A 22,686-nucleotide genomic window follows, 5' to 3' on the forward strand; every position below is an offset into this window, starting at 1 on the left:
ATGTTTATGACAATAACGAGTGATTTTAAGTTTTTAGAAATGAACGGTCTCCTGAGGCGTTTCAGTTCAATGGTGTGGTTGTTTTGAAGGCGTTTCATTGAAGTGACACCATTTATTTATTTTATTTTGGTTTGGTTTTTACTTTATTTTCAGAAAAAAAATTAACAATCTGTCTTTATTTTATTTTGGGTTTAAGATTACTTTTGTTTTTTCTTTTTTTCTTTTTTTTCTCTTTTTTCGTTGCTCAGTGATATTGAGGCGTTGAGGGACTTTGGTGCAGTGTCGTGTGACGTTGGCCTGAGGTTGCCACTTGAGAATTTACATTTGCAGTGATAACAGAACCAAGACGTGGTGGTGGCGGTGTGTGTGTGTGTGTGTGTGTGTGTGTGTTTGTTCCTACATATGTTTATGTGTGGGTTTATTCTTCCTAAACGTTTCCTGTGAGTGAGTGAGTGCGCCGTACTGTTTTTATGACACAATTTCCTCTTTGTATTTTTTTGGAATTTATTTTATATTTGGAGCATCGAGCAGAAGGCCAGAGCTGTATTTTCCACGGGGAAGATAGTTTTCTAATGAAGTGCGGAGGTGAAGGATGTTTTGAGGAGGTGTTCGATGGAAGAGCTTGAAGGATAGATTTAGGATTCATCTCCCATGCCATACCTCACCCCCAAGTTGGTAACACAAAACCGCTTTTTTAAAACAGGCATATTCAACCAATTTTAACCAGTCTGAAAGCCCAGCCGATGCTCTATTTTGGAAACTTTGGTGTGGTTACAGCCCTCTTGGTTGTGTTCTCTTTTCGAAGATTTGTATCTCAGCAGAGTTAACGTGACTCTCTCAAAGCCGCCGTCTTCCAAACTCGCCTCATCCGCTCGTTGTTTATGACCGAGGAAAGCGTGCACTTCACCTCTTACCTGGCATTCCTGAGTTTCTTCAAGGTTTTTTTTTTCAGTTGTTATTAAAGTTGTGAAGAGATATTTTATAAGAAAGTGCAATCAAAAACATTGTTATAATAATAATTAAAAAAAAATGTTGCAACATAAAACGATTTTCTGTGTCTTGTGTGGTGCCTTTGATTTATATGCTGACTTTAAAGGTCCAGTGTGTCATGTTTTTGGGGATTTATAGGCAGATTATGGCAGAATTTTATATTATATTCACAAGTATCTTTTCATTAATGTAGTATCACCTGATAATCTTTGTACAGCAGGCCAGAACTTACAAATCAACACTGGCTCTAGATATGGCTTTTTACATTTTTCTTAAGTTTCATGGCTATTGTATGTTCTCCTACAATGTTTTTTTTTTTTTTTCCTGAAGACTGTTTGGCCAAGTCTCGCCCTACTGTGCTATGACTGGCAAGCTCTCGTTGCCTCAGCGATGTGTCTATTTTAACCATAACCCATGATCTTTTCTGATACTGACCTAAGTAGTTTGTGTTCCTAAATAGTTGTGTTCCTAAACTGAACCAAATAGAATATCTGCCTAATCTGGCTCAAGTAGTTTTCCTTCCTAAACCGACAAAAGTAGTTTATGTTTCTAAAATGAGCCAAGTAATTTTTGCGCCCAAACCAACCCAAGGCTCTTAAAGCAACCAGAGAAGTTAATGTTCCAGAACTTACCTTAGTAGTTTTTCTTCCTAATCCAACTCAGGTAGTTTTTGTATTGTTTCATAACCTACCCAAGTAGTTTTTCTTCCGAACCTTACTTAAGTTGTTTTTGTTCCTAAATTGACCCAAGTAGTTTTTGTCCTTATTCTCAAGTAGTATTTTTGTTCTTAAACCGACCAAAATAGTTTTTGTTCCTAAACCTTCCCAAGTATTTTTTTTGTTCCTACTCTGACCTACCCAAGTAGTTTTTTGTGCCAGACCAAACTGCAACTGAAAACAAAAGTAAAAAAGTTAATAAATAATAGCCGACCTAGTGTTTAAAAGTCGTTAATAGTGACATTTGACTTCACACGGCACCTGAAGCCCCGTCTCCTGGGTGGGAGTCCTGTATTTCAGCCATTTATCCACCACAACCCCCTTGCTAAATTTTTCCCAACTAAATGACAGTGTCTGCACGGAGGGGAGGGGGAGGGTAAGATGAGGTGTTTGCAATCTGCAAGCTCGCCCAAGATGCCAATAAATGATATACACTGGTCCTTTAAATAAATGTCATGTGTCACAACAGCACAAAGCACATTTTATGGTCAAAAATACCACAATTTCACATCAAATCTACTGGTAACGCAGTCACACCAATAACTACACATTTATTTATTTGGTTAAAATGGTTAAAAATGCAGTACACTCATTTGACCAAAACCTTAATGGGAAAATCACAAAAAAGCTGCAGTCCAACCCGTTAGCCATATTCTTTCAAATCCATATTTGAACCTCGAACGTCGATGTTAAAAGTAAAAACTCGTCAGCTCCACAGTTTAGTTCTTGAATCTCATCCATCCACATGAAGAGCTGAAAGACTGGCAGACTGGACAGTTGTCGAAGCCTGAGTTTGTCCATAAGACTGGAGCACCGTCGCTAGTGGGGGGGGGACATGTGACTGATTCTTGAGGCCCACAAAAAATTCCAACAGGATAGTTTTATTCACAAAAATAAGTGATTGATAAAAACAGGGTTGGGGTGGGGGGGCAGAGTGATATTTGTTCAGGAAGCCGGGAAATCCTGCAGAAAGTGTTAGTTGTATTATCAGAAATATAACAGATGTAGGAGTGATTCACAAGTTTATTCACTGTCCACCAGAGAGCCCAGTTCACTGGAATGAATACAGGAAGAATGTCCTGCTCAGTTTGGTAACAGAAGATAACATAAGGGGTGGTAGAGGGAGCTCTGTGAGGTATTGTGACAGAAAAAAAGAGGTTGTGTGTGTTTGATGCCTGAGAAAAGTACCGTACAAGTGTTTTTACGTAAGGTTGGCCTTAAAAAAAAAAAAAAAAGAGGCTAATGGCTGAAGGGAGAGACTGATATTTCGATGATAATGGAAGGACAAGAGCAGAGAGAGAAACTGCCCGAGACCTAGATAGAGGGAACTAGGAAGAGGAAGTAAAACTGAAGAAGAGTGTTGATGAACATGTTGCAGTAGAAGAGAGCAGAGTTGTTGGGACTGAGGGAGGGGAGGCTGGAGGTGAAGTGGATGAGAGCTAACGACGATCGGGCACACTGAATATTGAGGTAAAGGCTGGCAGGTCTGGTCCTCGTGTGGAGTGGAGCTCACCTGGGAGAAGATGGGCCTGTCTAGGCGTACATGGTCAACTGGAGCCACTGCAGACAGACACAAGGAAAAGATTCAATAAATCTAGTATATGCACCTTGCGCCTCACAGTGGCCATATATAGTCAGTGTATTCTCCAGAGGAGATGGTGGTCTGCACGTCCCCAGTCTGGAAAAAAATAGCAGGAGTACTGATGTAGAAAACTAAGCAAAATGTTTAGGGTGTGGCTCCAAGAGGCTTTTTTGTACGTCCCGGCGTCATACATATGTGTACCGATTTTCATACACGTAGGTCAAAGTTAAAGGAGGGGGCTGTGATTTTTAAAACTGCTGGAGGGTGCCGTTGAGGCATTTTGCCACATGCATTTGTAACACCCATAAAATATTGAATTTTTCACCAGATGTGACAAGTGTGCAAAATTTTGAGAAGACACAGAGTTTTTGAGCACATTTAGGCCCTCAAAAATGCAATTTTGCATTAAAAGTAATAATAATAATAATAAGAAGAAGAAATATCTCTCTCTTCAGTGCCACCAGACTCCTTTAACAAAAACGGTAATTTTACCTTGCCGAGCACGAAGGTTTATCTGAGTGTTTCAAAAGGCTAGTCCAGATTAAACAAAGTTATAAGATAACACAAACAAACTAAACAATCAAGACAGTGGTGGACCAGCAACATTTTCTGCAGGATAAATAGTGATATTTGGCTGACTGAACAGTGGTTTCCCATCAGAAACGGCCGTCTATCAGCAGGGTAAAGCAGTAAAAAATATTCTAAACACAGTGTACACTTAAACTGATGGCTGTTGTGACGGCTAAATGACCCTGTTCAGCTTCCTACATCAGTACTCCTGCTGACTTCCCTCTACTGTAAGAAATACATTGACTATGCATATGTACCTCATACAATCCAGCTTCAAAAAACTTTAAAAACTGTTTAATGTAGATTGTAGTTTCACATGAACTACAGTGCCTACTGAGTTATAACCCATCACCAAGCCGGTTTACAGTAACCTTCCTTTGTAAAGGTTCAGGTTGTTGCTTCATGCGTGTAGCCAGAGGAGTTTAGAACTAACATGTTGTCGTAGCTCTTACCTCCAGGACACTGAGTCTGATTGTACCATCTCCATCCTGATCAAAGGCCTGGAACGCCCCTGGAGAGAAAGAAAACCCCCATCACACTGCATCTCTGATTCAACACAACCATGATGCACTTCATACATGAGCCACTTAAAGCTACAGTTGGTAACTTCTACAAAAAAAACTTTCTGTCATATTTGCTGAAACTGTCAGTATAGGAACCTGATTTTCTTCACATATTATCTGTCTCATGTATGATTGTCAGGATATATAGCAAATATTATATTTAACAATGTTTGTCCTCCCTTTAAGCTCTTTTGAAAACTTACTTATATAGGATAGCTTTTAAAGAGTCTCTTAGTCTCACTGCAATTCTGTTTAATTTTTTTTTTCTTTGTTTATTTCTTGATCACACTAATAATCACTCTGTTGTGTATTTTTGTTTTTATGCTTGTGAAACACTTTGTAAACCAGATTTTTAAAAAGTGCTATATAAATGAAGTTTATAATAAATAGAGCTGCAATGATTAATTGATTATTAAATTAATTAGTAAGATTTTAATAATCATTTAATCATTTTTAGTTGTTTTTAATGAAAAGTTTTATGAAAATTTGCTGATTTCAGCTCCTCAAATGTGAATATTTTTCTGGTTTCTGAAGTTCTCCATGACAGTAAACTGGATATGTTTGTGTCTTGGACAAAACAAGACATTTGAGGAGGATCGCTTGGGCTTTGAATAACAGTGATCAACATTTTATGGACCAAACCACTAATCAATTAATCCAGAAAATAATCGACAGATTAATTGCAACCAAGTTATTTTTGTAGAAGTTTCCAACTGTAGTTTTAAGGAAGCCAAACTTCCTCTTTTGTGCATCCTTAATAGCGACTGCAATACAAATAACGGTTAAAAAATGAAAAATACAGGCTTCTTTCTGAACATCCCAATTATGCTGCTATCCTAGTAAGTGTGGTATGGACCAAGTCTTTCTATGAAGCATCTTGTTGATGTCTGTATTTCCCTCTAAGCTTTATATTTTTGCCAGCGTCTGTACATGACAGACTTTCATCTCTGCAAATCTACAAGGTGTTAATTAGTTGGGATGTGTCAGCCTCAATCTGTGAATATGACTGTTTATGTGTGTTTTCACATTAAAATCTCGCCAAGTGAAATCACTTTTACCACTGAACTCAAAGACTTAATGGATAGGAGAAAAGAAAGTTTGTAACAGACACATACAGATGTGTAAAATACAGATGTGAGGCTGGAAAGTGTTTCAGAAATGTTATCGATAATTTAAAACATTGGCCTTCTCCATATGTCATCGTACATGAGTGACAGTGCAGGTGAGGCACTGACTTACTGAACATGGCTTCGAGCCGAACCAGACAGCTGATGAAGCTGTCGAAGTCGATGTTCATGTTCTCGTTTGCGTAGCGCATGGTGATGATGTCGTACAGCTGGTTGTTGAGACGGAAGCCTGAGCGGGACACAAGACACATGACTGTACAGTGACAAGAACATTTAGAGGATGAGTTCAAGCTGTAAGTTCATCTGCAGCAGCACAGATTAAATCAATCCTACTGCCTACAAACAGCATGTTTACATCTTAACCCAGAAAATATGGGTCAATATCATCACTTCAAAATGCATAAAAACATAGCAAATAGGGATGCACAATATTGGATTTTTGCAGATATTTTCCACCTTATTTTGGGCAATTTCTGAAATCAATATATGTGATGTATACACACATTTTTTTTTCCACCAAACTGCAGAGAACATCAAGTCTCTACTGTGGTGAAATTAACATTATTACACCGAGTGTTATCATCATGGCCCACTGGCAGATGCAGGTATAAAATACAATGTTTTTTCTAAATGTAAATGTAAACTGGCAAAATAAGAAAACTACAGCTTTTTTTTTGTCTTTGTTCTTCACAAATTCATCATAATGTTCAGGATGATGGCTCTTAAGACGGACAATTAAATTTGTAGTGTAATTTTATCAGCCTGTCATATTGGCAGAAATGTTAATTTCTGATACCAATATTGATTTGAAAGCTTTTATTGGTCGATACCAATGACACTCTGATATTATTGTGCATCCCTAATAGCAAAACATCAAACAAATGACACTTTTCAGGTAACCTGATTGATAAACTACAGCTTTAATGGACCATTTTTAATATTTTAGAGATCAGACTGATATGTCGGTTTGCCAAAACATTAATGGTCCAAAAAACATATAGAGTGTTACAAATAATTTTTAGCAGCTTTAGTCAAAGTTGAAAATAGGATTTTTTCCAAGTATTCAATATATGAATATTTTAACAACAAAATTAAAGGATCAGTTCACCAAAATTACAAAAATTCTTAGTGCTATCTGGATGTTCAGGTAGTTTTGGTTCTATTTGCAGAAGTTTTGAGATATCTGCCTCTAAAACTTGTCTTTTGAGAGCCATACTTTAGGTTATTTTTCACAGCAAACTAAAATCCATTCACCACCACTGTCATTAGAACAGCAGCAGAAATTTAAGGCTATGTCTCCACCCAAAATACCCAGAACTTATAGTCCCAGGAACTAGTTTTCAAGGAACTAAAAGGTTCCTTCCATCTCTTGTTGTCTTTCATTTCCATCTTCTAAATACACATCAAGATGAGCAAAATTAATCTGCTGACTATAAAACAATGATGACAGGGTGTTGGTCCATTTGTCGTATTCTTTCTTCTGCAACTTCTCAAACTTGTTTGCATTTGCAGGAGGTACTGCCCCCTGAGCAGGGTCTTTTTGGGGTAAAATAATGTCACGGAACTTAATTTAGATCTTGGTCCCTGTGGTGGAAACGCAGCTTAAGACAGATATCTCAAAACCTGCGTGAAGAAACAACAAAATTCCTGCATGGATATTTTTAGCAGACGCAAAGAAAATCTGTCTTTTTGTAATTTGGATGAACTGAAAGAATTTCTAGTTTTTTCTGTAGGAGTCACCTGCATCATTGACAGCATTCCTCATCTCGTAACTGTTGATGCTTCCAGACTGGTCGGCGTTGTAGTGCTTAAAGATTCCCTGAAAGAGAGCACGTATAAATCACCCTGCTGGGAGCAAGTTCATCTTTACAGACCAAGTCCAAAAGGAAAGAAAGGAAAAAGTGTAACTGCAGGGATGAACTGCATTCCCACCTGCCACTGTTTGATCTTATTCCACAGGTGTCTGAACTCCTGAAGATTGAGTCTACCTGTCCCATCCATCTAAACACACGCAGTTAAGACCAAAATCATGTAACATATTAGTCACCATCCACTCAGCAAACCACTGGCTTCATATTTCAGTATTTTTAACCGACATTTCGGTTAAAAACATCATTTCAGCGTCTCATTTGAGGAGCAAAACAACATCGGTTTGGTTTTGTGTCACTAACATACTGTATCAAGTGGATTGTGTAATAATTAAGCGCGTTCTCCATTGTGTCAAAACCATATTGGATGATGACAAATGGAAATATTTGGTCTTTAATATTTGTGCGAGGCCTATAGACCCTGTGAGCGTCCATCACAGACCCTGCCATGGGTCTCGGCAGGTTGTGCCTCCTACAGACAACACAGCCAGCCCGATGCACTCGATACAAAGGATACGTCCATCAGAGCAATCATGCTCCTGCAGCTCTCCAGGCTGAAGCCCTCTGTGTTCAGGTCCTTATCTGGAGGGGGGGGAGACAGGGCAGTAGAGGACAATAAATACAGACAAAATACTCTCTCTCTCTCTCTCAATTATAAGATTTCTTCTTGAACAGATTTCACAGTCAGCAGATGGATTTATTAGTGGTTTATCTTCTGAAATCATGCTAAAATCACATATCTGTGATCATAAAATCCTGTGGCTGCTTTGTTTGTGGTGTGAAAGCAAACAGATGCACCGGAGCCCACTAGAAAATTGACCAAAATGACCTTTTCAAGCGGTCTCAGTTTGGTGGTTTGGTCCACACCAGGGTTCACTTGACAGCTTTCCCACCAGTGCAAACAAACTGTTGCACTAACCGGGTTTATTTTAACTGAATCAAACAAGAGTGTATGCACATGTGTGTGATTTCAGTCGTTCAGTTTGACGTGAGCGCTGTCTCCAGATTGGACAAACTCTGTCTCTCTGTCAGTATTAACTTCTCTGCTCTGGTTTTTCTTACAAGTTCCCTCCTTCATCTTCATTTTGTGCCAAACTGCAGCGCTCATTCTTTTAAAGTAGCTTATGCTGAGTGTAAACAGTGCAATGATGCTGTGGAACGGGATTAACTGGACTCACGTTTGGTGATCACTCTGTTGAGAACATTTTTCAGCTCGTTAGCTGTGATTTCCATGTCCTGCGAGAGAGACCAGAGAGGAGGAGGAGACAGTAGAAGAAGAGACGAGACAACCATTAAAATCTGACTCGATTCATTTCTCTCTGGTACACATATTCACTCAAGAAGGACAGGAGGGCTTTGCTGCGCTGCCTGTACTCACCTCGCCGGCTATCTCCTGAAAAATAGTCCTGAACTGCTGGTCCTCCTCGCTCTCTTCCCCCGCGGAGGCCGGCGCCGGCTGAGGCGTCATGGAGCCACGAAGTAGAAAGAGATAAAGAGGCGAGAGGGAGAAGATGTCAAAGGAAAAAATGCAGAGATCAAATTTGTGAAAGACCTTAAATTTTTTACCTCACATACAGTACATAACTGCCTTTGTGTGTTTTGTGTATATAATTTAGCATTAATAGGATTAATGATGCATGATGAGCATTTCTGTGGCTGAAATCAACTGAAAACAGAAAACAAAGGCTGTTGAGGAGCAGAGTTTTGTAATGCCGCTGCTCTTTTTCAATCACTCCAAGTAAAAGAAGAGGAAAAAGAAGAAGAAGACGAGGAAGAAGATGAGTCAGAAGAGGAAGAGCAAGCAAGAAGAACAGTCAAGAGGAGTCAGTAAGAAGAAGAGGTAGGAGAGGCAGAGGAAGATGAGTCAGAAGAGTAAGAATAAGAGTCAGTGAGAAGAAGCATCAGAAATAGAAGAGTACGAAAAAGAGTTGGAAGAAGATGTAAGAGGAACAAAAGGCAGAAGAAGACGAGTCAGAAGAAGATTCAGAAGAAGGAACATAAGAAGTAAGAAGAGAGAGAAGAAGAGTGAGAAATAGAAGAGTACGAAAAAGAGTTTGAAGAAGATGTAAGAGGAACAAAAGGCAGAAGAAGATTCAGAAGAAGGAACATCAAAAGAGGAAGAGTCAGAAATTGAAGAGTCGGAAGAAGAGGAAGAGGAAGAACGAGAGGCAGAAGACAAAGTCATGAGAAGAGGAGTCAGTAAGAAGAAGCAGCAGAAGAGGCAGAAGAAAACAAGTCAGAAGCAGAAGAAGAGTCAGTAAGAAGAGAGAGAAGAAGACTGAGAAGAAGAGTCAGAGGAAGAAAGTTCAAAAGAAGAAGAGTCAAAAGAAGAACAGACAGAAGAAGAGTCGGTAAGAAGAAGCATCAGAAATAGAAGAGTACAAGGAAGAGTTAGAAGAAGAAGAGCTAGTAGAGTAAGAGGAACAAAACGCAGAAGAGTAGTCACAAATTGAAGAGTCAGACAAAGAACAGGGAGAAGACGGGGAAGAAGGAGAAAAGTCAAAAGAAAAAGATTCTGAAGATGAGTCAGAAGAAGATTCAGAAGAAGAAACATCAAAAGAGGAAGAGTCAGAAATTGAAGAGTCGAAAGAAGAAGAAGAAGAAAAGACAGAAGAAAACAAATCAGAGGAAGAAAAATCAGAAAAGGAGAAAGAAGTCAGCCTCCATAACATTGTAATTGTGATGACAGATAAAAAACAACACTCACCACTGGATGATCAGCCTCGATCCTGTTCTCTATCTCCCTGGATGAAGACGAACAAACAGCAGTCACGATGGTGACAACAACATCTCATGTGGACCACAAGCCTGTGCACTTAAGTTTACTACAGCCACTCACATTATACTCATTAAATAAACTGTTAAATGAGCCTGAAATCACGAGCTCAAGACTTAAAAAAAACAGGCATTTAACTGATTCATTACATCATTTCTCAAGGTTTATAGTCCCATACTCACACTGGACTAAAAGGACAAAATAATTCAACAAACTGCTGATAAAGCTGTGAATAAAATGTGTTAGTTTAGTACCACCTGTTGCATCTTCCAGTCAAGAGTTTTTTTTCTCTTGATTTTTCTTAATTTGGGCAATCTTGGTTGTAGAAGTCTTCGTCCTCCGTCCTCTGATTTTACAATTTGTATTAGAGTTTAAGTAAGTTTAAGTAACCTACACCTTTTTGGTATTGAAGTAGGTTAAAACTAATGGTATTAATATTATAATAATAGCCAAATATGACCCATTAAATAAATATAAAGCCATATCGGTTGTTTGCTGTGCACATCCATCCCACAGCCTGACTGACAGCCAGATCCCAGTCCATCAGAGTGCAGGTTCGGCTCTGCGTGCTGTCTGGTCCTCCAGGGCAGCAGGTTGGGGTTGTGGGCGTGGATGTTTGTTGAGGCTTGAGGAGCATGCAGTATTGAACATTTTGAAAGTTTACCGGTGCATGCCCAAATCTGAAGTCGCTTGTCCTAAAAAAGATTCCATAACAGCTTCGAACTGGGGCCGATTTCTTCCAGTTCTACAAATCAAATCGCCGTTAAAATTGTTTGTTCTTGGTGGTTTGCGTGTCCCACCCGCCAAGCACCCCAACAAATCCCCACCCTCATCAACAAATACAAAAGCCCCCCAATAATCACCATTAAACTAAATATTAAACTAAGCTGATACTGTAAATTAACAAGTAGGGCTGGGTATTAATGGAAATGTTGCTACAGTGGCCTTGTTTGAAGTTTTCAGACCTGCTCAGACCTGGGATTAAAATGCATCTTGGGTGATTTGGTCACAAGTGGACAGCTGTGAGTACAGGTGTGAATGTACCCTAGACACACTGAGGATGCTTTGAGGTCTGATCAGTCAGACCACGTTCGGAGTTGGTCTGAGCCGCGTGTGATCACATTCTTTGATCAACGTGTACGCAGTGTGTCCTGGGCCACAATGAAGGAGCATCTTCTCAGCTGATGTCCTGTACGTTCATGTGAAACAGCTGTCCGATTTCCTTTTGGTTCACTCTTTTTTTTTTTTTTTTTTTTTTTTACATATAACGAGGTAGATATGCATTATAATGCCAGGTGTAAGCAGGCTCTGTTAGGATTATCTTATAGTGCTAAAGAAAATTCACATTTCATTATTTGTGTAAACATTTAAGACTTGTTTTTACAGTATATAAAACACACACACACACACACACACACATCTGTCTTGTCCATGAATAAGCAAAACAAAAATCTAGTTGTGATTTCTGCCACATGACTGATGCACAAAACTGTTTTAAAAGTTCTATTTTATTATATTAGAAAAAGTCAAATTTTGATCTCAAATTGACTTTTCATCAGACACAAGAGAATCTGGACTGAAACGGGAATCAGAACTGTGTGGCTCAAACCCGTTTTGGTTTGATTGGTTCCTCTGTTACTGATGAAGAGCCAACAAAACGTTCTTTTGCACATATAATAAAATAAAAAGTGATCAGAGTTATGGATGAAATGATTAATCAATCAATCAGTTAGTTGATTCACAGAAAATTAATCTATTTTAAGTTATTTTTCTTTTAGCAAAAAATGCCAAACATTTGCTGGCTCCACCTTGTCAAACAAGGTTATTTGCTGCTTTCATTTGTCTTACAAGACAATAAAATGAACATCTATACAATAATAAATATAAAATAATAAGTTTTGAACAGTCTGTGGACAAAACCAGACAGCCAACATGTTTCGTTACCTTCTGAATAATTAATATAACTGACAGATTTATCAATAATGAAAGCAGTTCTTAGTTGCAGGTCTAACTAGTGTTCCAACTTCTTGTGAGGCAGAAATCTCAACTTTTTTTTTTTCAAACATTCACATTCAATTTATACCCTGAAGACAAACAAACTTTCAAGCATTTTAACGTTCTCAATGTCCTCCAGCACAACTAAAACTACCAAGAACCAATATGGTTCTGATTTAATTTGTGTTTTAATACCCAGCCCTACTTAGAAACATAGAATCAACATCAATGGAGTGAAATAATCATACACTAACAAACATAATCTAACGGTAACTACAGTATAATTCTAACAGGGGGAAATCTCCGTACCCATACCCTGCTCTTACCCAGCTCGCCCCCTGCAGGCTACCCTGATCGCCCTCACCCACTCACTCTGAGGTGTTCCTCTTTTCAGAGAAGACTCGCAGGATGAACTCGCCCTCCTGGTGCGGCTCGTACGTGGAGGGAACGATGACGTACTCCCCGGAGCTCAGGCGGAAACGCTGGGTCACCTCGCGCAGGTTGATGTAGGACTTGCAGCGAGCTTTGGAGGAGTTGAACAGGAAGAAGTCCTTCTGCATGTGCTGCTTGTTCCCGTGCATCTGGAGGGGGGGGGGGGGGGGGGTTACAGTGGCAAGGATGGGAAATGATGTTCTAACACTCATATGCATTTAAAAAAAAAATCAAAAACAAAACCATGAAGAAAGACAGGAATTCCAAAAATTAGTGAAAAATTGGAAACCAAACAGTGTGGGGTGTAATTAACTTGCAAACAGCTGCTGCTCCACTGTGTGAGCTTCCTTCAAACCGTCCTTACCTCCTTTGGCACCTGTGGAGAGACAGAGGCAACGTCAGTGTTTGTGTCAAGGTTAATAGTGCTGTTAAGAGCAGAAAACATTAAAGAAATAGACTGCTGCATCAAAACTGAGTAAAAAAAATAGCAGTGCTCTGGAATTATGGAACAGGCTACAAAGACAAATGCAGCAAGTGCTATGAAATCCTCTAGATATTACCATGAATATTTCCCAGACAATTACTTATATTAAGACAATTATTTTTATATTAAAAGCAGAGCAAAAAAAATATCTGCATATAGTTTCAGTGTGTTTGTTTCATGAGGGAAATTTTTAAATATCTCTTGTCATCACTCTATAAGTCCATAAATACTGTCAAGATCCATTAAAAATGTTTTTTTAATGAATAAAATGTGTAAATTGGGTTATGAATAATATATGAACAAGGTGCTGCAATATACATGTTGGCTCAATGGAAAGGCTCTGCTACACTAAATGGAACGGGACCTTCATCGGTAACACCGGTGTTTAACCTAATATTTCATATCAGTATGGTCTATAGGTTATAAATGTTAACTAATAGATGTCACCATGAAAATTCCCCACTTTTTTCCCCATTTTTCCCCCTACATTAAGAATTAAGAATTATTTTTATATTTTTGTATTGTTTACATTTGCAAATGAAGCAATATTTAATGCAAACTTTTGGTGAATTTAGGAAATATCTACAGATGCAAAGAGACAAAGTGTAGTGCATGAGACATGACAATAAAAAAAAAGTCTTGATCTAATAAAAACCACTTGCATGTTGAGACCACACAGTCTCTTCATGGTAAATAAGAGCAGTTCACCTCATAAATGGCGAATCCGATGGTGAAGAGGTTGGCTCCCATCTTGCGCTCTTTCCGCCTGTTCTTCTGCATCAGAGCCACCACGAAGGTGCATCCCACCTCGTTGTCCTCGGGATCGTCGTCCTCCTCCAGCAGGCGGAGGCGGTACTGAGGATTGGTCCAGAAAGTGTCTGCAGGACATTTGGGAAGGATTTTGTGATATTTGGCCTTTTTTATTTTGGGTTTGGGAATTTGGATTTTTTCTATGTTTTCTGTTTTCCTCCAGTGTTCTTCAATACATAATATTTTTAAAGAGTAAATAACAATTGCTTTAAATATCATTATGATCATTTTTAATGGACACAAAGAAATGTAATTCTTCATCTTTAAAAATGCCTGTTCAGACTTCTATAGTAGAGTGTTGTCTTTTTCAGACTTGATTCTCAATATAAGATAGTTAAAGGTTAAATTGGCATGTTTTTACGTATGTTTCTATTTTTTTCTATTCTTGACTTTTGCAATACTCATTTTTTCTTTTTTGTTTTTACTATGTTTATTGTTATGGACCAAATACCGAGGCAAATTCCTTGTATGTGTAAAAACTACATGCAAATGAACCTGTTTCTGATTCTGAAAATGCACTGATACATCAGAGGAAAAAGTGAGAGACTGCGACCGCCCTGAGCTCTTCTGTTTGTTAGAAGCACGTGAGTGAGGAGGAAACCGCTGTGTTCTTCTGCAGACTGAGGTACCTGGATAGTTCCTGCAGCCACCGGCGGAGCAGCCTCTCACCCAGCGACCTTCGTTTACAGAAACCGTCCACTTGTGAATCTTATCGTCCTCCAGGGCGTCAGGGGTGAGGTTACAGATCTCGATCTTGGTGTAGTTCTTCTTGAAGTCCTCAAATGACATCCTGGATGGACACAGAGAGGGAAAACTCAGGACATCTTGCATCTTGCATGAAGAGAGAAGTGCTTTCCTTAATATTATTGTGGCAACACACGCACACTGGTGGTAATCAGTTAAAATCAAATCAATCAAAATGTGCTCCTTACCAGAACTCTCCATCCTCGGCACTCTGGTGCTGCAGCTTCTCTTTTTCAGTCTTAGAGAGCGTGGTCCACTCCTTAGAGCTGACAGAGAGAGGGTGAAAGATTGTGAAATTGCCAAAAGATCCAACGAAATGACTGAGTGATGGAACAGAGAAGTAGATTACGAGCAAAGAGTTAAAAGCTCCTCACTTGTCACTCCAGGGACCGTTCCATTCCACTTGACCCCAAGGGTTCCTGAGACGCACCAGACGAACTTTAGCCTCCTTGTGCTGAGACGGTCTACACTGTAGGAAAACACAAAGTTGAAAACAGTGGAAAATCTCACCTTGAGGCCCTTTTAACTTAAATCAGCCACAAGAGACTTTAATTTTGCATTGACTATGAACCAAAACTCTTGTTTTTTCATGGTCATAACCACATAATATAGCATCAAAATTCAAATTATCTAAATAAAAATCTTATTCTGCCTCTTTTTAATTGCCTAATGTGCTGTAACTTTGCCTGAGAAAAAGTAAACACGGGTTCTTCCTGTCTAAATCATTTCATCCATTTTCAAGGAGAATCTGACCCGGTGGCAGAAATTAAGAATAACTACATGGATACAGCAAATCTTCTTGCTGATGTTCTTGTTTGCTTATGTCATACAGAGGCATCAGTATTAAACTGAGACTCCTTTATAACCAGTTAAAGACTCCTCCTTTAATTTGCTGTTTTGGATAATTAAAAGCAGTGATAATGACCCCAAACTAACACCAGCATTGTTACTGTGTTGTCCTGCTCAACCGTTACACAACACTGTTTTCCTGCCAGTGATCAGATTTACCTCCTCCACTGCCGTCACAGAGTAGGCATGACCCTTCACAAGTCCCGTCACGGTACGAGTCTCAAAGCGAGCAGGAACCAGGGACTACAGATGCACACAGAGACAAAAAGAAAACATTAAGTTCAACCTTTAATCCTCTGACAAACCTCTGAAAAGTGCAGTTATAAACCTGGGAATCGGCTCTATAAACTCACATCAATGGAGCAGCCCATGAGGGAGCCTCTCTCCAGAGCTTTCTTCATGATCTTGTAGAGCTCTTTGGGAGCTTCCTTCATCTCGTAGAACTCAGTGACTCCACCGGTGAAATCTTCCATGGCCTCGGTGGTGTTTCCGCCCTTCAGGGCCTCGTAGGAGCCGTGCAGCCTGGACAGGGACGAGCACAGACATATCCATGTATCACCTGTTTTGTTATACGGAGGCTGAGAATGGCTGTATTTGCAATTATTTTTTTGATGTTGTTATCTTGAAATCATGAGTTAATTATGCTGTAGGGATGTAATGATAAAAACTCAAGGTACGTTCACACCACGATAAAATGTCCATGACATTTATTGTAATATTAGAAAAACAACAAAAAATGACAGCTTGAAAAATTATGTGTACAGCAATTTCCTTTTAACTAAAAGTGCTTCTGCTTTTCTTATTTAATAAAATAAAACAAAAGTAAAATGGCAAGAACTGTAGCAGTCAGTAGCAGACCTTTTATAAAATATAGTAGAAATAGTAAAATAAAATAATTAGCCATGTAATATTAGGTTAGATATCATCATAGTTCAGTACTATATTGAGAATTTTTTATTGTGATATTCAGTATATCGTTACATCCTTTCATTATTTCGTCTCAAGATATCAACACTTTTGTTTTCTTGCTTTCTGTTTTTTGTTTTCTCCTGATTTATCTCTCTCTGCTGGACTCTTCCCAAAACTTTATCTTCCTCCCCAACTGAAGTCCTGTACTTCAGCCAAACTTTATGTACAAGAAAACACCCACTAAAAAACCTCTTCCATCCTCCACTGCAGGATGAAACAGCTGAGTACTCACTTGGCATAGGCCTTCTCCAGCAGCGCGCTCCAGAACTCGTTCCTCTCAGCGGACTTGGTGAAGACCAGCTGGTTGTTGAAGGTTGGGATGCGGTCGTCAATGACGACATCGACCCAGTCGCCATAGCGCCAGAACTGAAGGGCAGGAAGAAGTAGAAGCAATACTGAGGATCAAGTGTTCTCAATGATGAGAAGCTACTGGTATTCATCCCTGATCTTTAAAGGTCACATGCATGTAAGACTAAAGATAACAAATATCTTCTAATGTGTATATAGAAGAGATTACAATAGTCCAGTTCAACTGTTCAGAAATGGAGAGGGAGTCAAGCCTGGAGATATCTGAGGATAACTGGAATAATATTTGAGAAGGTCCAGCTAGGACTACCAGCAACAGGATATTTTGTGATCATCTTGGGCCTGCCTTCTAATTCACTCATATGGGCAAGAGAGTGCCCATATATACCTGTAAAAAACAATTTCCATACTGCTCGTCTGGCATAATCCAAGTCTCCTGACATGCCATTTGCACACCGTCACACCACACACCCAGACAGTGTGCATGTGCACATGAACGTGGCTCCAACTAAGGATCTACAGTGAAGATTCAGGCTAAAAACATGGCGTAAATAACATTTCTTTAGTCAACGTGGCATGTTGGGGCTTAAGGAGACTTGGCTTACACCAGATGAGCAGTATGGATGATTTTATGTTTTTATTTTCTTGTTGTTTTTTTTTTTATGTTTGAAAACTGGTCACCATTGCATCATGCATTTTTTAGACACCAGTCTTTTGTTGAGATTCTGATCGATCAAGGTAAATGTTACGCTTTAATTCTGTGGTTTACACTGCAGACTGGGGTCTCTGTTTACAGTGACAAACAGGCAGATCTGCATTAAATACGCTCGTCTTCTCTATGAAACATCTGTATTTTCATAGCAAGGATGTCCGTGTGCTGTCTCTCCCTATAGAGACCCATTTCTGCCCATACTGAGCATGAAACAACTTTAAAACCTAGCAGAAAAAAATGTCTAAAAACAAAATCCTCCTTAACACTTAAGTTAAATTCATTAATTCTGCGCACTTAAAAATGGACACCATCAAAGGTCAAGTGGCTTTGCCCCTATGAAATGATGAAATCACAGGCCTGGTTTGGAGATTGTGGAAATAAAAGAGAGATCATTCCTGACCTGGAAGTGGAAGATGCCGGCATAGCTCTCTGAGAAGCTTTGCTCCTGGGGAACAACACGGTACAGAAGCTTCTCATTCAAGGTGAGACAGGCGATGGCAGCCAGCAGCCAGCAGTCACCTGAACACAGAAAATCATTCAATTTAATTCACCTGAACATAATTAAAATCTATTTCACAGCAGCAGAGCTTATGAACGATTCTATACTCAATTCAATTCGAGGTAAGTGTGTTCAGCAGGTCGGGATGGGGGCTAGTGGAACTTTTTTAAATTCCGAGGTCCCAGCTGTATGGATTTCCTTCAAGCGCCACAGTAAAGAACATGTACCCCTGTGGTTGTGATTTCCTGCTCAACAAAAGCAAAGACTGACTTCCCTGGTGGACATATTTTGTTTTGCAGGAGGAAAAGACCACCGCCGAGTGCTGACGTTTGTGTTTTCTGATTGTCCAGGTGTGTGCCGCGCTGCAAAACAATGTAAGTTTTTCAACAGGGAAAGGTTAACAGTGTCTGCCAGGACCTTTGTCCCTTTGGTTCCCTTTATTTGCAGTCCGAACTGAACAACAATGAGAAGTGCTGCTGGTTGGATTCTCTTCCAAAAGAATAAGCACAATATGGGGAGGCCGCTGCAGGCAGGCAGGGAGGCCGTGTGCGGGGGATCGATGGGATATTTGCTACCCTGTTACCCCCCAAGCTGCCTGAATACAGACTGTGACTGAATGTTGTTCCATACAGTATGTATAGATTTACACAGTCCTGTCACACTGTATGTGCTCTAACCATTTTTTCCTTCACCTGCCTTGTGTATTTTTGCTTCAGTCAGTGACTTTCAACAATACCTACAAACAAAGACGCCACCAGGTGTTTGAAGGTGGATTTCTTCCTTTTATCATTGCACAGATGTGTTGTTCTTGCTATTTTAACCCATTTACATTCAGCTGGGGTTGATTTTAATAAATTGTGAAGTCAGTCACCATTGAAACTTCATTCTCAACCGCTTTGTTGCAAAAACAACTCAAATTTAAATCTTTCTCGATGAAACTTTTGTCGCACAAATGGAAGAAAATGCCAATGTCAGCTCACACTGTGATGTTATAACCGTGCGAATGTTAAAAGAGGCATAATTTACCAAGATCTCCCTGGCAGATGTCCGTCCTACTGGCTCCTCCAACGATGAACTGAGGGTTCTCACAGATTTCCTGTAGACAACAATAAACAAAAAGAGTTAACGTCATCCTAATGGGGATGCACCTGAATCTGAATATGAGGAGAGCACAAATAATACGATACAAACATTTTCTTATTCACAAAAACATAATTTCTAAAATGTAATGCAATAATATGAGTACTACTTTTTACTTTTATCAAGTACATTTTTATACAATTACTTAATCTGAATATTATTATTAAATATTTAGGGCTGGTTATTGTTCAAAAATGTTTCAATACCAGTACAGAATCCTTGATTTCATTATCAGTTCCTACACTACTTTGTAAAAATTACATTACACATTGCGGTACAAATCCTTAACTTCATTTGCTGGTCCTTTTTAACACAGTCAAAACAGTTTCATAACATGAAAATATGAATCTGTTTATCACATTGTGGTTTAACTTAAGTTCTCTGTTTTAATTCTTTAGTTTTATGTTTCTAACTGTTTTACAACATAAAAAATAAACCACAGCTCAGAGATTTACTCCAAGGTATCACAATTTGGTACTGAACGATTGATACTATTGAAGCAATTCATTAAACATATTTTAATATTAATATATACTCATACTATTCTCATAGTGTGAACTGCAGTAAGATAAACACATGTAGAAACAATGCAGCGACTTAGGATGATTCCCTTCACCTCAAGTAATTTTTTAAAATTTCTTCACTGTAAAGAGTTTTAATTTCCAAAGCAAAACAGAATTGCACTTATTAGGTTAGAAACTACAACAATGTAACGCAATTATAGATATAAACCATGTTCACTTCTGGTCTCTGTTCTGATACAGATACAGATAATTTTGTCGGTTAAACAGATACAGATACAGATACAAATAATAACATCTTTGTGCACCTCTAATAGATTAGTAATAAAACATGAATTATCTTAGAGCCACTAAACCAAAGAAAAAAAGAGGAAACATGATATTTTAAGGTTGCGCAGCAGCACAGTAACTTAATTCCAATCCGTCCGCGTGTGACTGGTGCAGAGTATTTTAATCCCATCTGTATCTCCTCCAGGTAAAATCCCACAGCGGCAGTTAGTTTTCCACGCAGGTTTGATGTTGCCGTATAACAAAAATAACGTCCCACCTCCCACATGTGTGATCCATCCCCTCTTTATTTAACCTTGCGAGAGGCTGTGTGCTGGGGATCGTGCCAACCCGGTGTAACCCCCCCCCACCTCATACCTTGGGCCTCTTCCAGACGATGTTCTTGACCTTGTTGGACTTGTGCCCGAGCTCCTTGAAGCCCAAAGACTCCACAGTGGCTGGGAAAGAGTCATCCTCAAACAGGCTCTTCCTCTGGATGCACTCCTGTCTCAGGACACTGAAGTCCTGGCCGTTGAAGCGCAGGGGCTTGTTCAGAGACCCTTCCCCATCTCTCCTCTCTCGTTCCCGGATCAACCGGTCACAGAAAAAGCCAGACGGTGTATAGGGCATCTCGTCTCAGCTGACTTTTTTTTTAAAAAAAAACTGGCTTTTGCCACTTGTACTAAAGTCTTACAAGCCTAAAAACCCTGGCATAAATCCAAACAGCTAATGTCTGATTGGCTCTTTCTTTTTTGTGACGTCCCCCTCCCCTTCGTCACAGAGTAGATGCAAAAGCTCGGTGTGAAAGAGACATTCACTCCACATGCATTCACCTTTGCATTACCATGCACATACATACACACACACACATATGCACGGAAACTCACACATCACGTAAACGTCTATTTGTTGCTCTCCCATTGGCTGAGCTGAACAATGATCTCTCCCTGGCTGTGGTGCTCAGTTGCCATCATTGTTGGGTGACACAAAGGCCAACGGGCCGCGCCAGAGGGCATGTAAAGAGTGGTCGGTAGATGCCCTGCCTCAGCAGAAGGCATTCAACCCCTTTAAACCTATTCTCAATGGAGCTCAGCATTGAGCAGTCTCAGCATAACTAGAGCAGGCTAATGCTATCAAGAGGAGTATTATCCATTTTTAGCTCTGGTCGGAAAAGTACAAATTCAATCACAGCACAGATGATCAACAGTGAACTGACAATGTGTACTGTTTGTGTATACAGTATATCAACATGTCCTACAGAGCGATTAACAGTCACACAGCGATAATGTTCAGTCTAAAATGATGGTGCACAGGTGGTTTTTCCTTTCAGGTATGAAGCACATTCTTATGCAGAATACCTAACAATATCTGTGCTGAAAAAAAGGAAAAAAAAATAAAAATAAAACCCATAATATTCGCACTAAGGATCAGAGGTGGGAAGTAATGAAGTACAGATACTTTGTTACTGTCCTTAAGTAGAGTTTTTGCGTATCTGTACTTCACTTGAGTATTTACTTTTCTGACTTTTTACTTTCACTACTTTCATTTTAACACAAATATCTAATTTTTACTCCTTGTTACTTAAGTTGTACTGCATTTGAAGGGAATTATTGATCATTTTTAGTTTGCATGTTTTGCATTTGCATTTTATTTTGCATCATGCGCCACCTTCACACCAACGTGACAATGACACAGAAAAGATGATTCTATTTGCCACCTCTGCTGGGGACTGATAGAGGTGTCATCACTTTCATCACAGTCTTTTGTTTTATTTTCGTGGGTTCAAACTTCATAGTAAAGTATGGAAATACCTTAAGGCAGTAAGCATGGCTTGTTTGATTATAGTATTATTATTTTTTTCTGTTTTAACTACAGTTCTAATTGGCAAACTGACACTTTTCTCTTTTTATATACTATATTTCTTAACACAAAATAATTAAGGGACTATATGAATAAAGAGTTCTTGCTTTATAGTCTTATACAACTAGGAACCTTCAATATTTAGTAGCTAGAAAACTAAAATTAATATGAAAAAAGTCTTAGTTTTATATTAAATCTCATTGCACTACCCTATCAAGCATAATCATTCCAGACAAATAAAGGTATATCGCTCTGAATCTTACACTTGCTCGCTATTTCCTTATTTCCTTCTCTCACGTAGGAGTTTGGCTTTTTCCAGCATTTCCTCGTATACTGGTTGCGTCATCTTTTAGCAAGCGAACATCTGGAGCTAGCAGGCGGTCAGGTCACTCATCACAGCACAATTATGTTGAATGAAACATATGTTCTGTCACAAGGAGAATAACAGAGGGTGATCTCTTTATGAAATGTAATTCAACTTCTATACATGAGCAAAATTTTGCATTTTTCCCACAGGACTAATTTTAAACCTATTTGCCTTTAGAAAGTGACCCCCACCAGCTCAAATCTCCGTTGTCAGTCTAAACAATTTGTTTTGATCATGTGTTCGCATCCAGACATTTTGGAAAGACGTTTTACCTGTCACTCCTTTTGATATGGAAAACAAATCTCTGTTAATAATCATTTTCTCCTTTATTTCTCACTAAAAGTGTATCTTACTCCGCTCTTTTCCCTTTGGAGTAACTGACTCATGATCCCAATCATTCAATTCTGGAGTCTTTTCTGGAAACCCCTGCATTATTATCCTACTCACCCACTTGGAGCATTGCTTCATCTGTTTGAACTATTTATTTATTTTATTTACCATCATATAAAAAAATAAATAAAAGAGTCTGTTACAACCTG

The 22,686-nt window shown here is 39.1% G+C and overlaps 1 protein-coding gene across 4 annotated transcripts; it reads right to left on the reverse strand.

Moving 5' to 3' along the window:
- Positions 1 to 2,223: 2,223 nt before the first annotated feature.
- Positions 2,224 to 21,254, reverse strand: capn3a (calpain 3a, (p94)). 4 transcript variants are annotated; one of them, XM_084743271.1, is made up of 21 exons: positions 20,299 to 21,254; positions 19,019 to 19,088; positions 17,894 to 18,012; positions 16,708 to 16,841; positions 15,860 to 16,028; positions 15,666 to 15,749; positions 15,032 to 15,126; positions 14,846 to 14,923; positions 14,543 to 14,703; positions 13,812 to 13,981; positions 12,984 to 12,995; positions 12,560 to 12,768; positions 10,124 to 10,160; positions 8,795 to 8,872; positions 8,595 to 8,652; positions 7,925 to 7,998; positions 7,481 to 7,549; positions 7,289 to 7,367; positions 5,661 to 5,801; positions 4,311 to 4,369; positions 2,224 to 3,266 (listed from the first exon to the last, which is right to left on the reverse strand). In XM_084743271.1, exons 1-21 carry the CDS (start codon positions 20,548 to 20,550, stop codon positions 3,240 to 3,242), a joined length of 2,175 nt encoding a protein of 724 aa, XP_084599397.1. In that variant the 5' UTR covers positions 20,551 to 21,254; the 3' UTR covers positions 2,224 to 3,239. The 4 variants fall into 4 exon arrangements, with proteins under 4 accessions (XP_084599397.1, XP_084599399.1, XP_084599398.1 ...); XM_084743273.1 differs by having other exon boundaries at positions 5,661 to 5,777; positions 20,299 to 21,249; XM_084743272.1 differs by having other exon boundaries at positions 7,934 to 7,998; positions 20,299 to 21,248.
- Positions 21,255 to 22,686: the final 1,432 nt, after the last annotated feature.

The sequence above is a fragment of the Lutjanus erythropterus genome, chromosome 18 (assembly GCF_056507025.1).
Source record: "Lutjanus erythropterus isolate fLutEry1 chromosome 18, fLutEry1.hap2, whole genome shotgun sequence".
Classification (NCBI taxonomy): Eukaryota; Metazoa; Chordata; class Actinopteri; order Lutjaniformes; family Lutjanidae; genus Lutjanus; species Lutjanus erythropterus.

Excerpts from the sequence above, each read along its gene's own strand:
- capn3a (XM_084743271.1), bottom strand. The coding sequence starts at position 20,550 with ATGCCCTATACACCGTCTGGCTTTTTCTGTGACCGGTTGATCCGGGAA. Across the intron at positions 8,873-10,123 it reads TCGAGGCTGATCATCCAGTG|CCGGCGCCGGCCTCCGCGGG; the intron begins GTGAGTGTTGTT and ends ATGACGCCTCAG. Across the intron at positions 7,550-7,924 it reads CTCTGATGGACGTATCCTTT|ATGGATGGGACAGGTAGACT; the intron begins GTATCGAGTGCA and ends GCGTGTGTTTAG.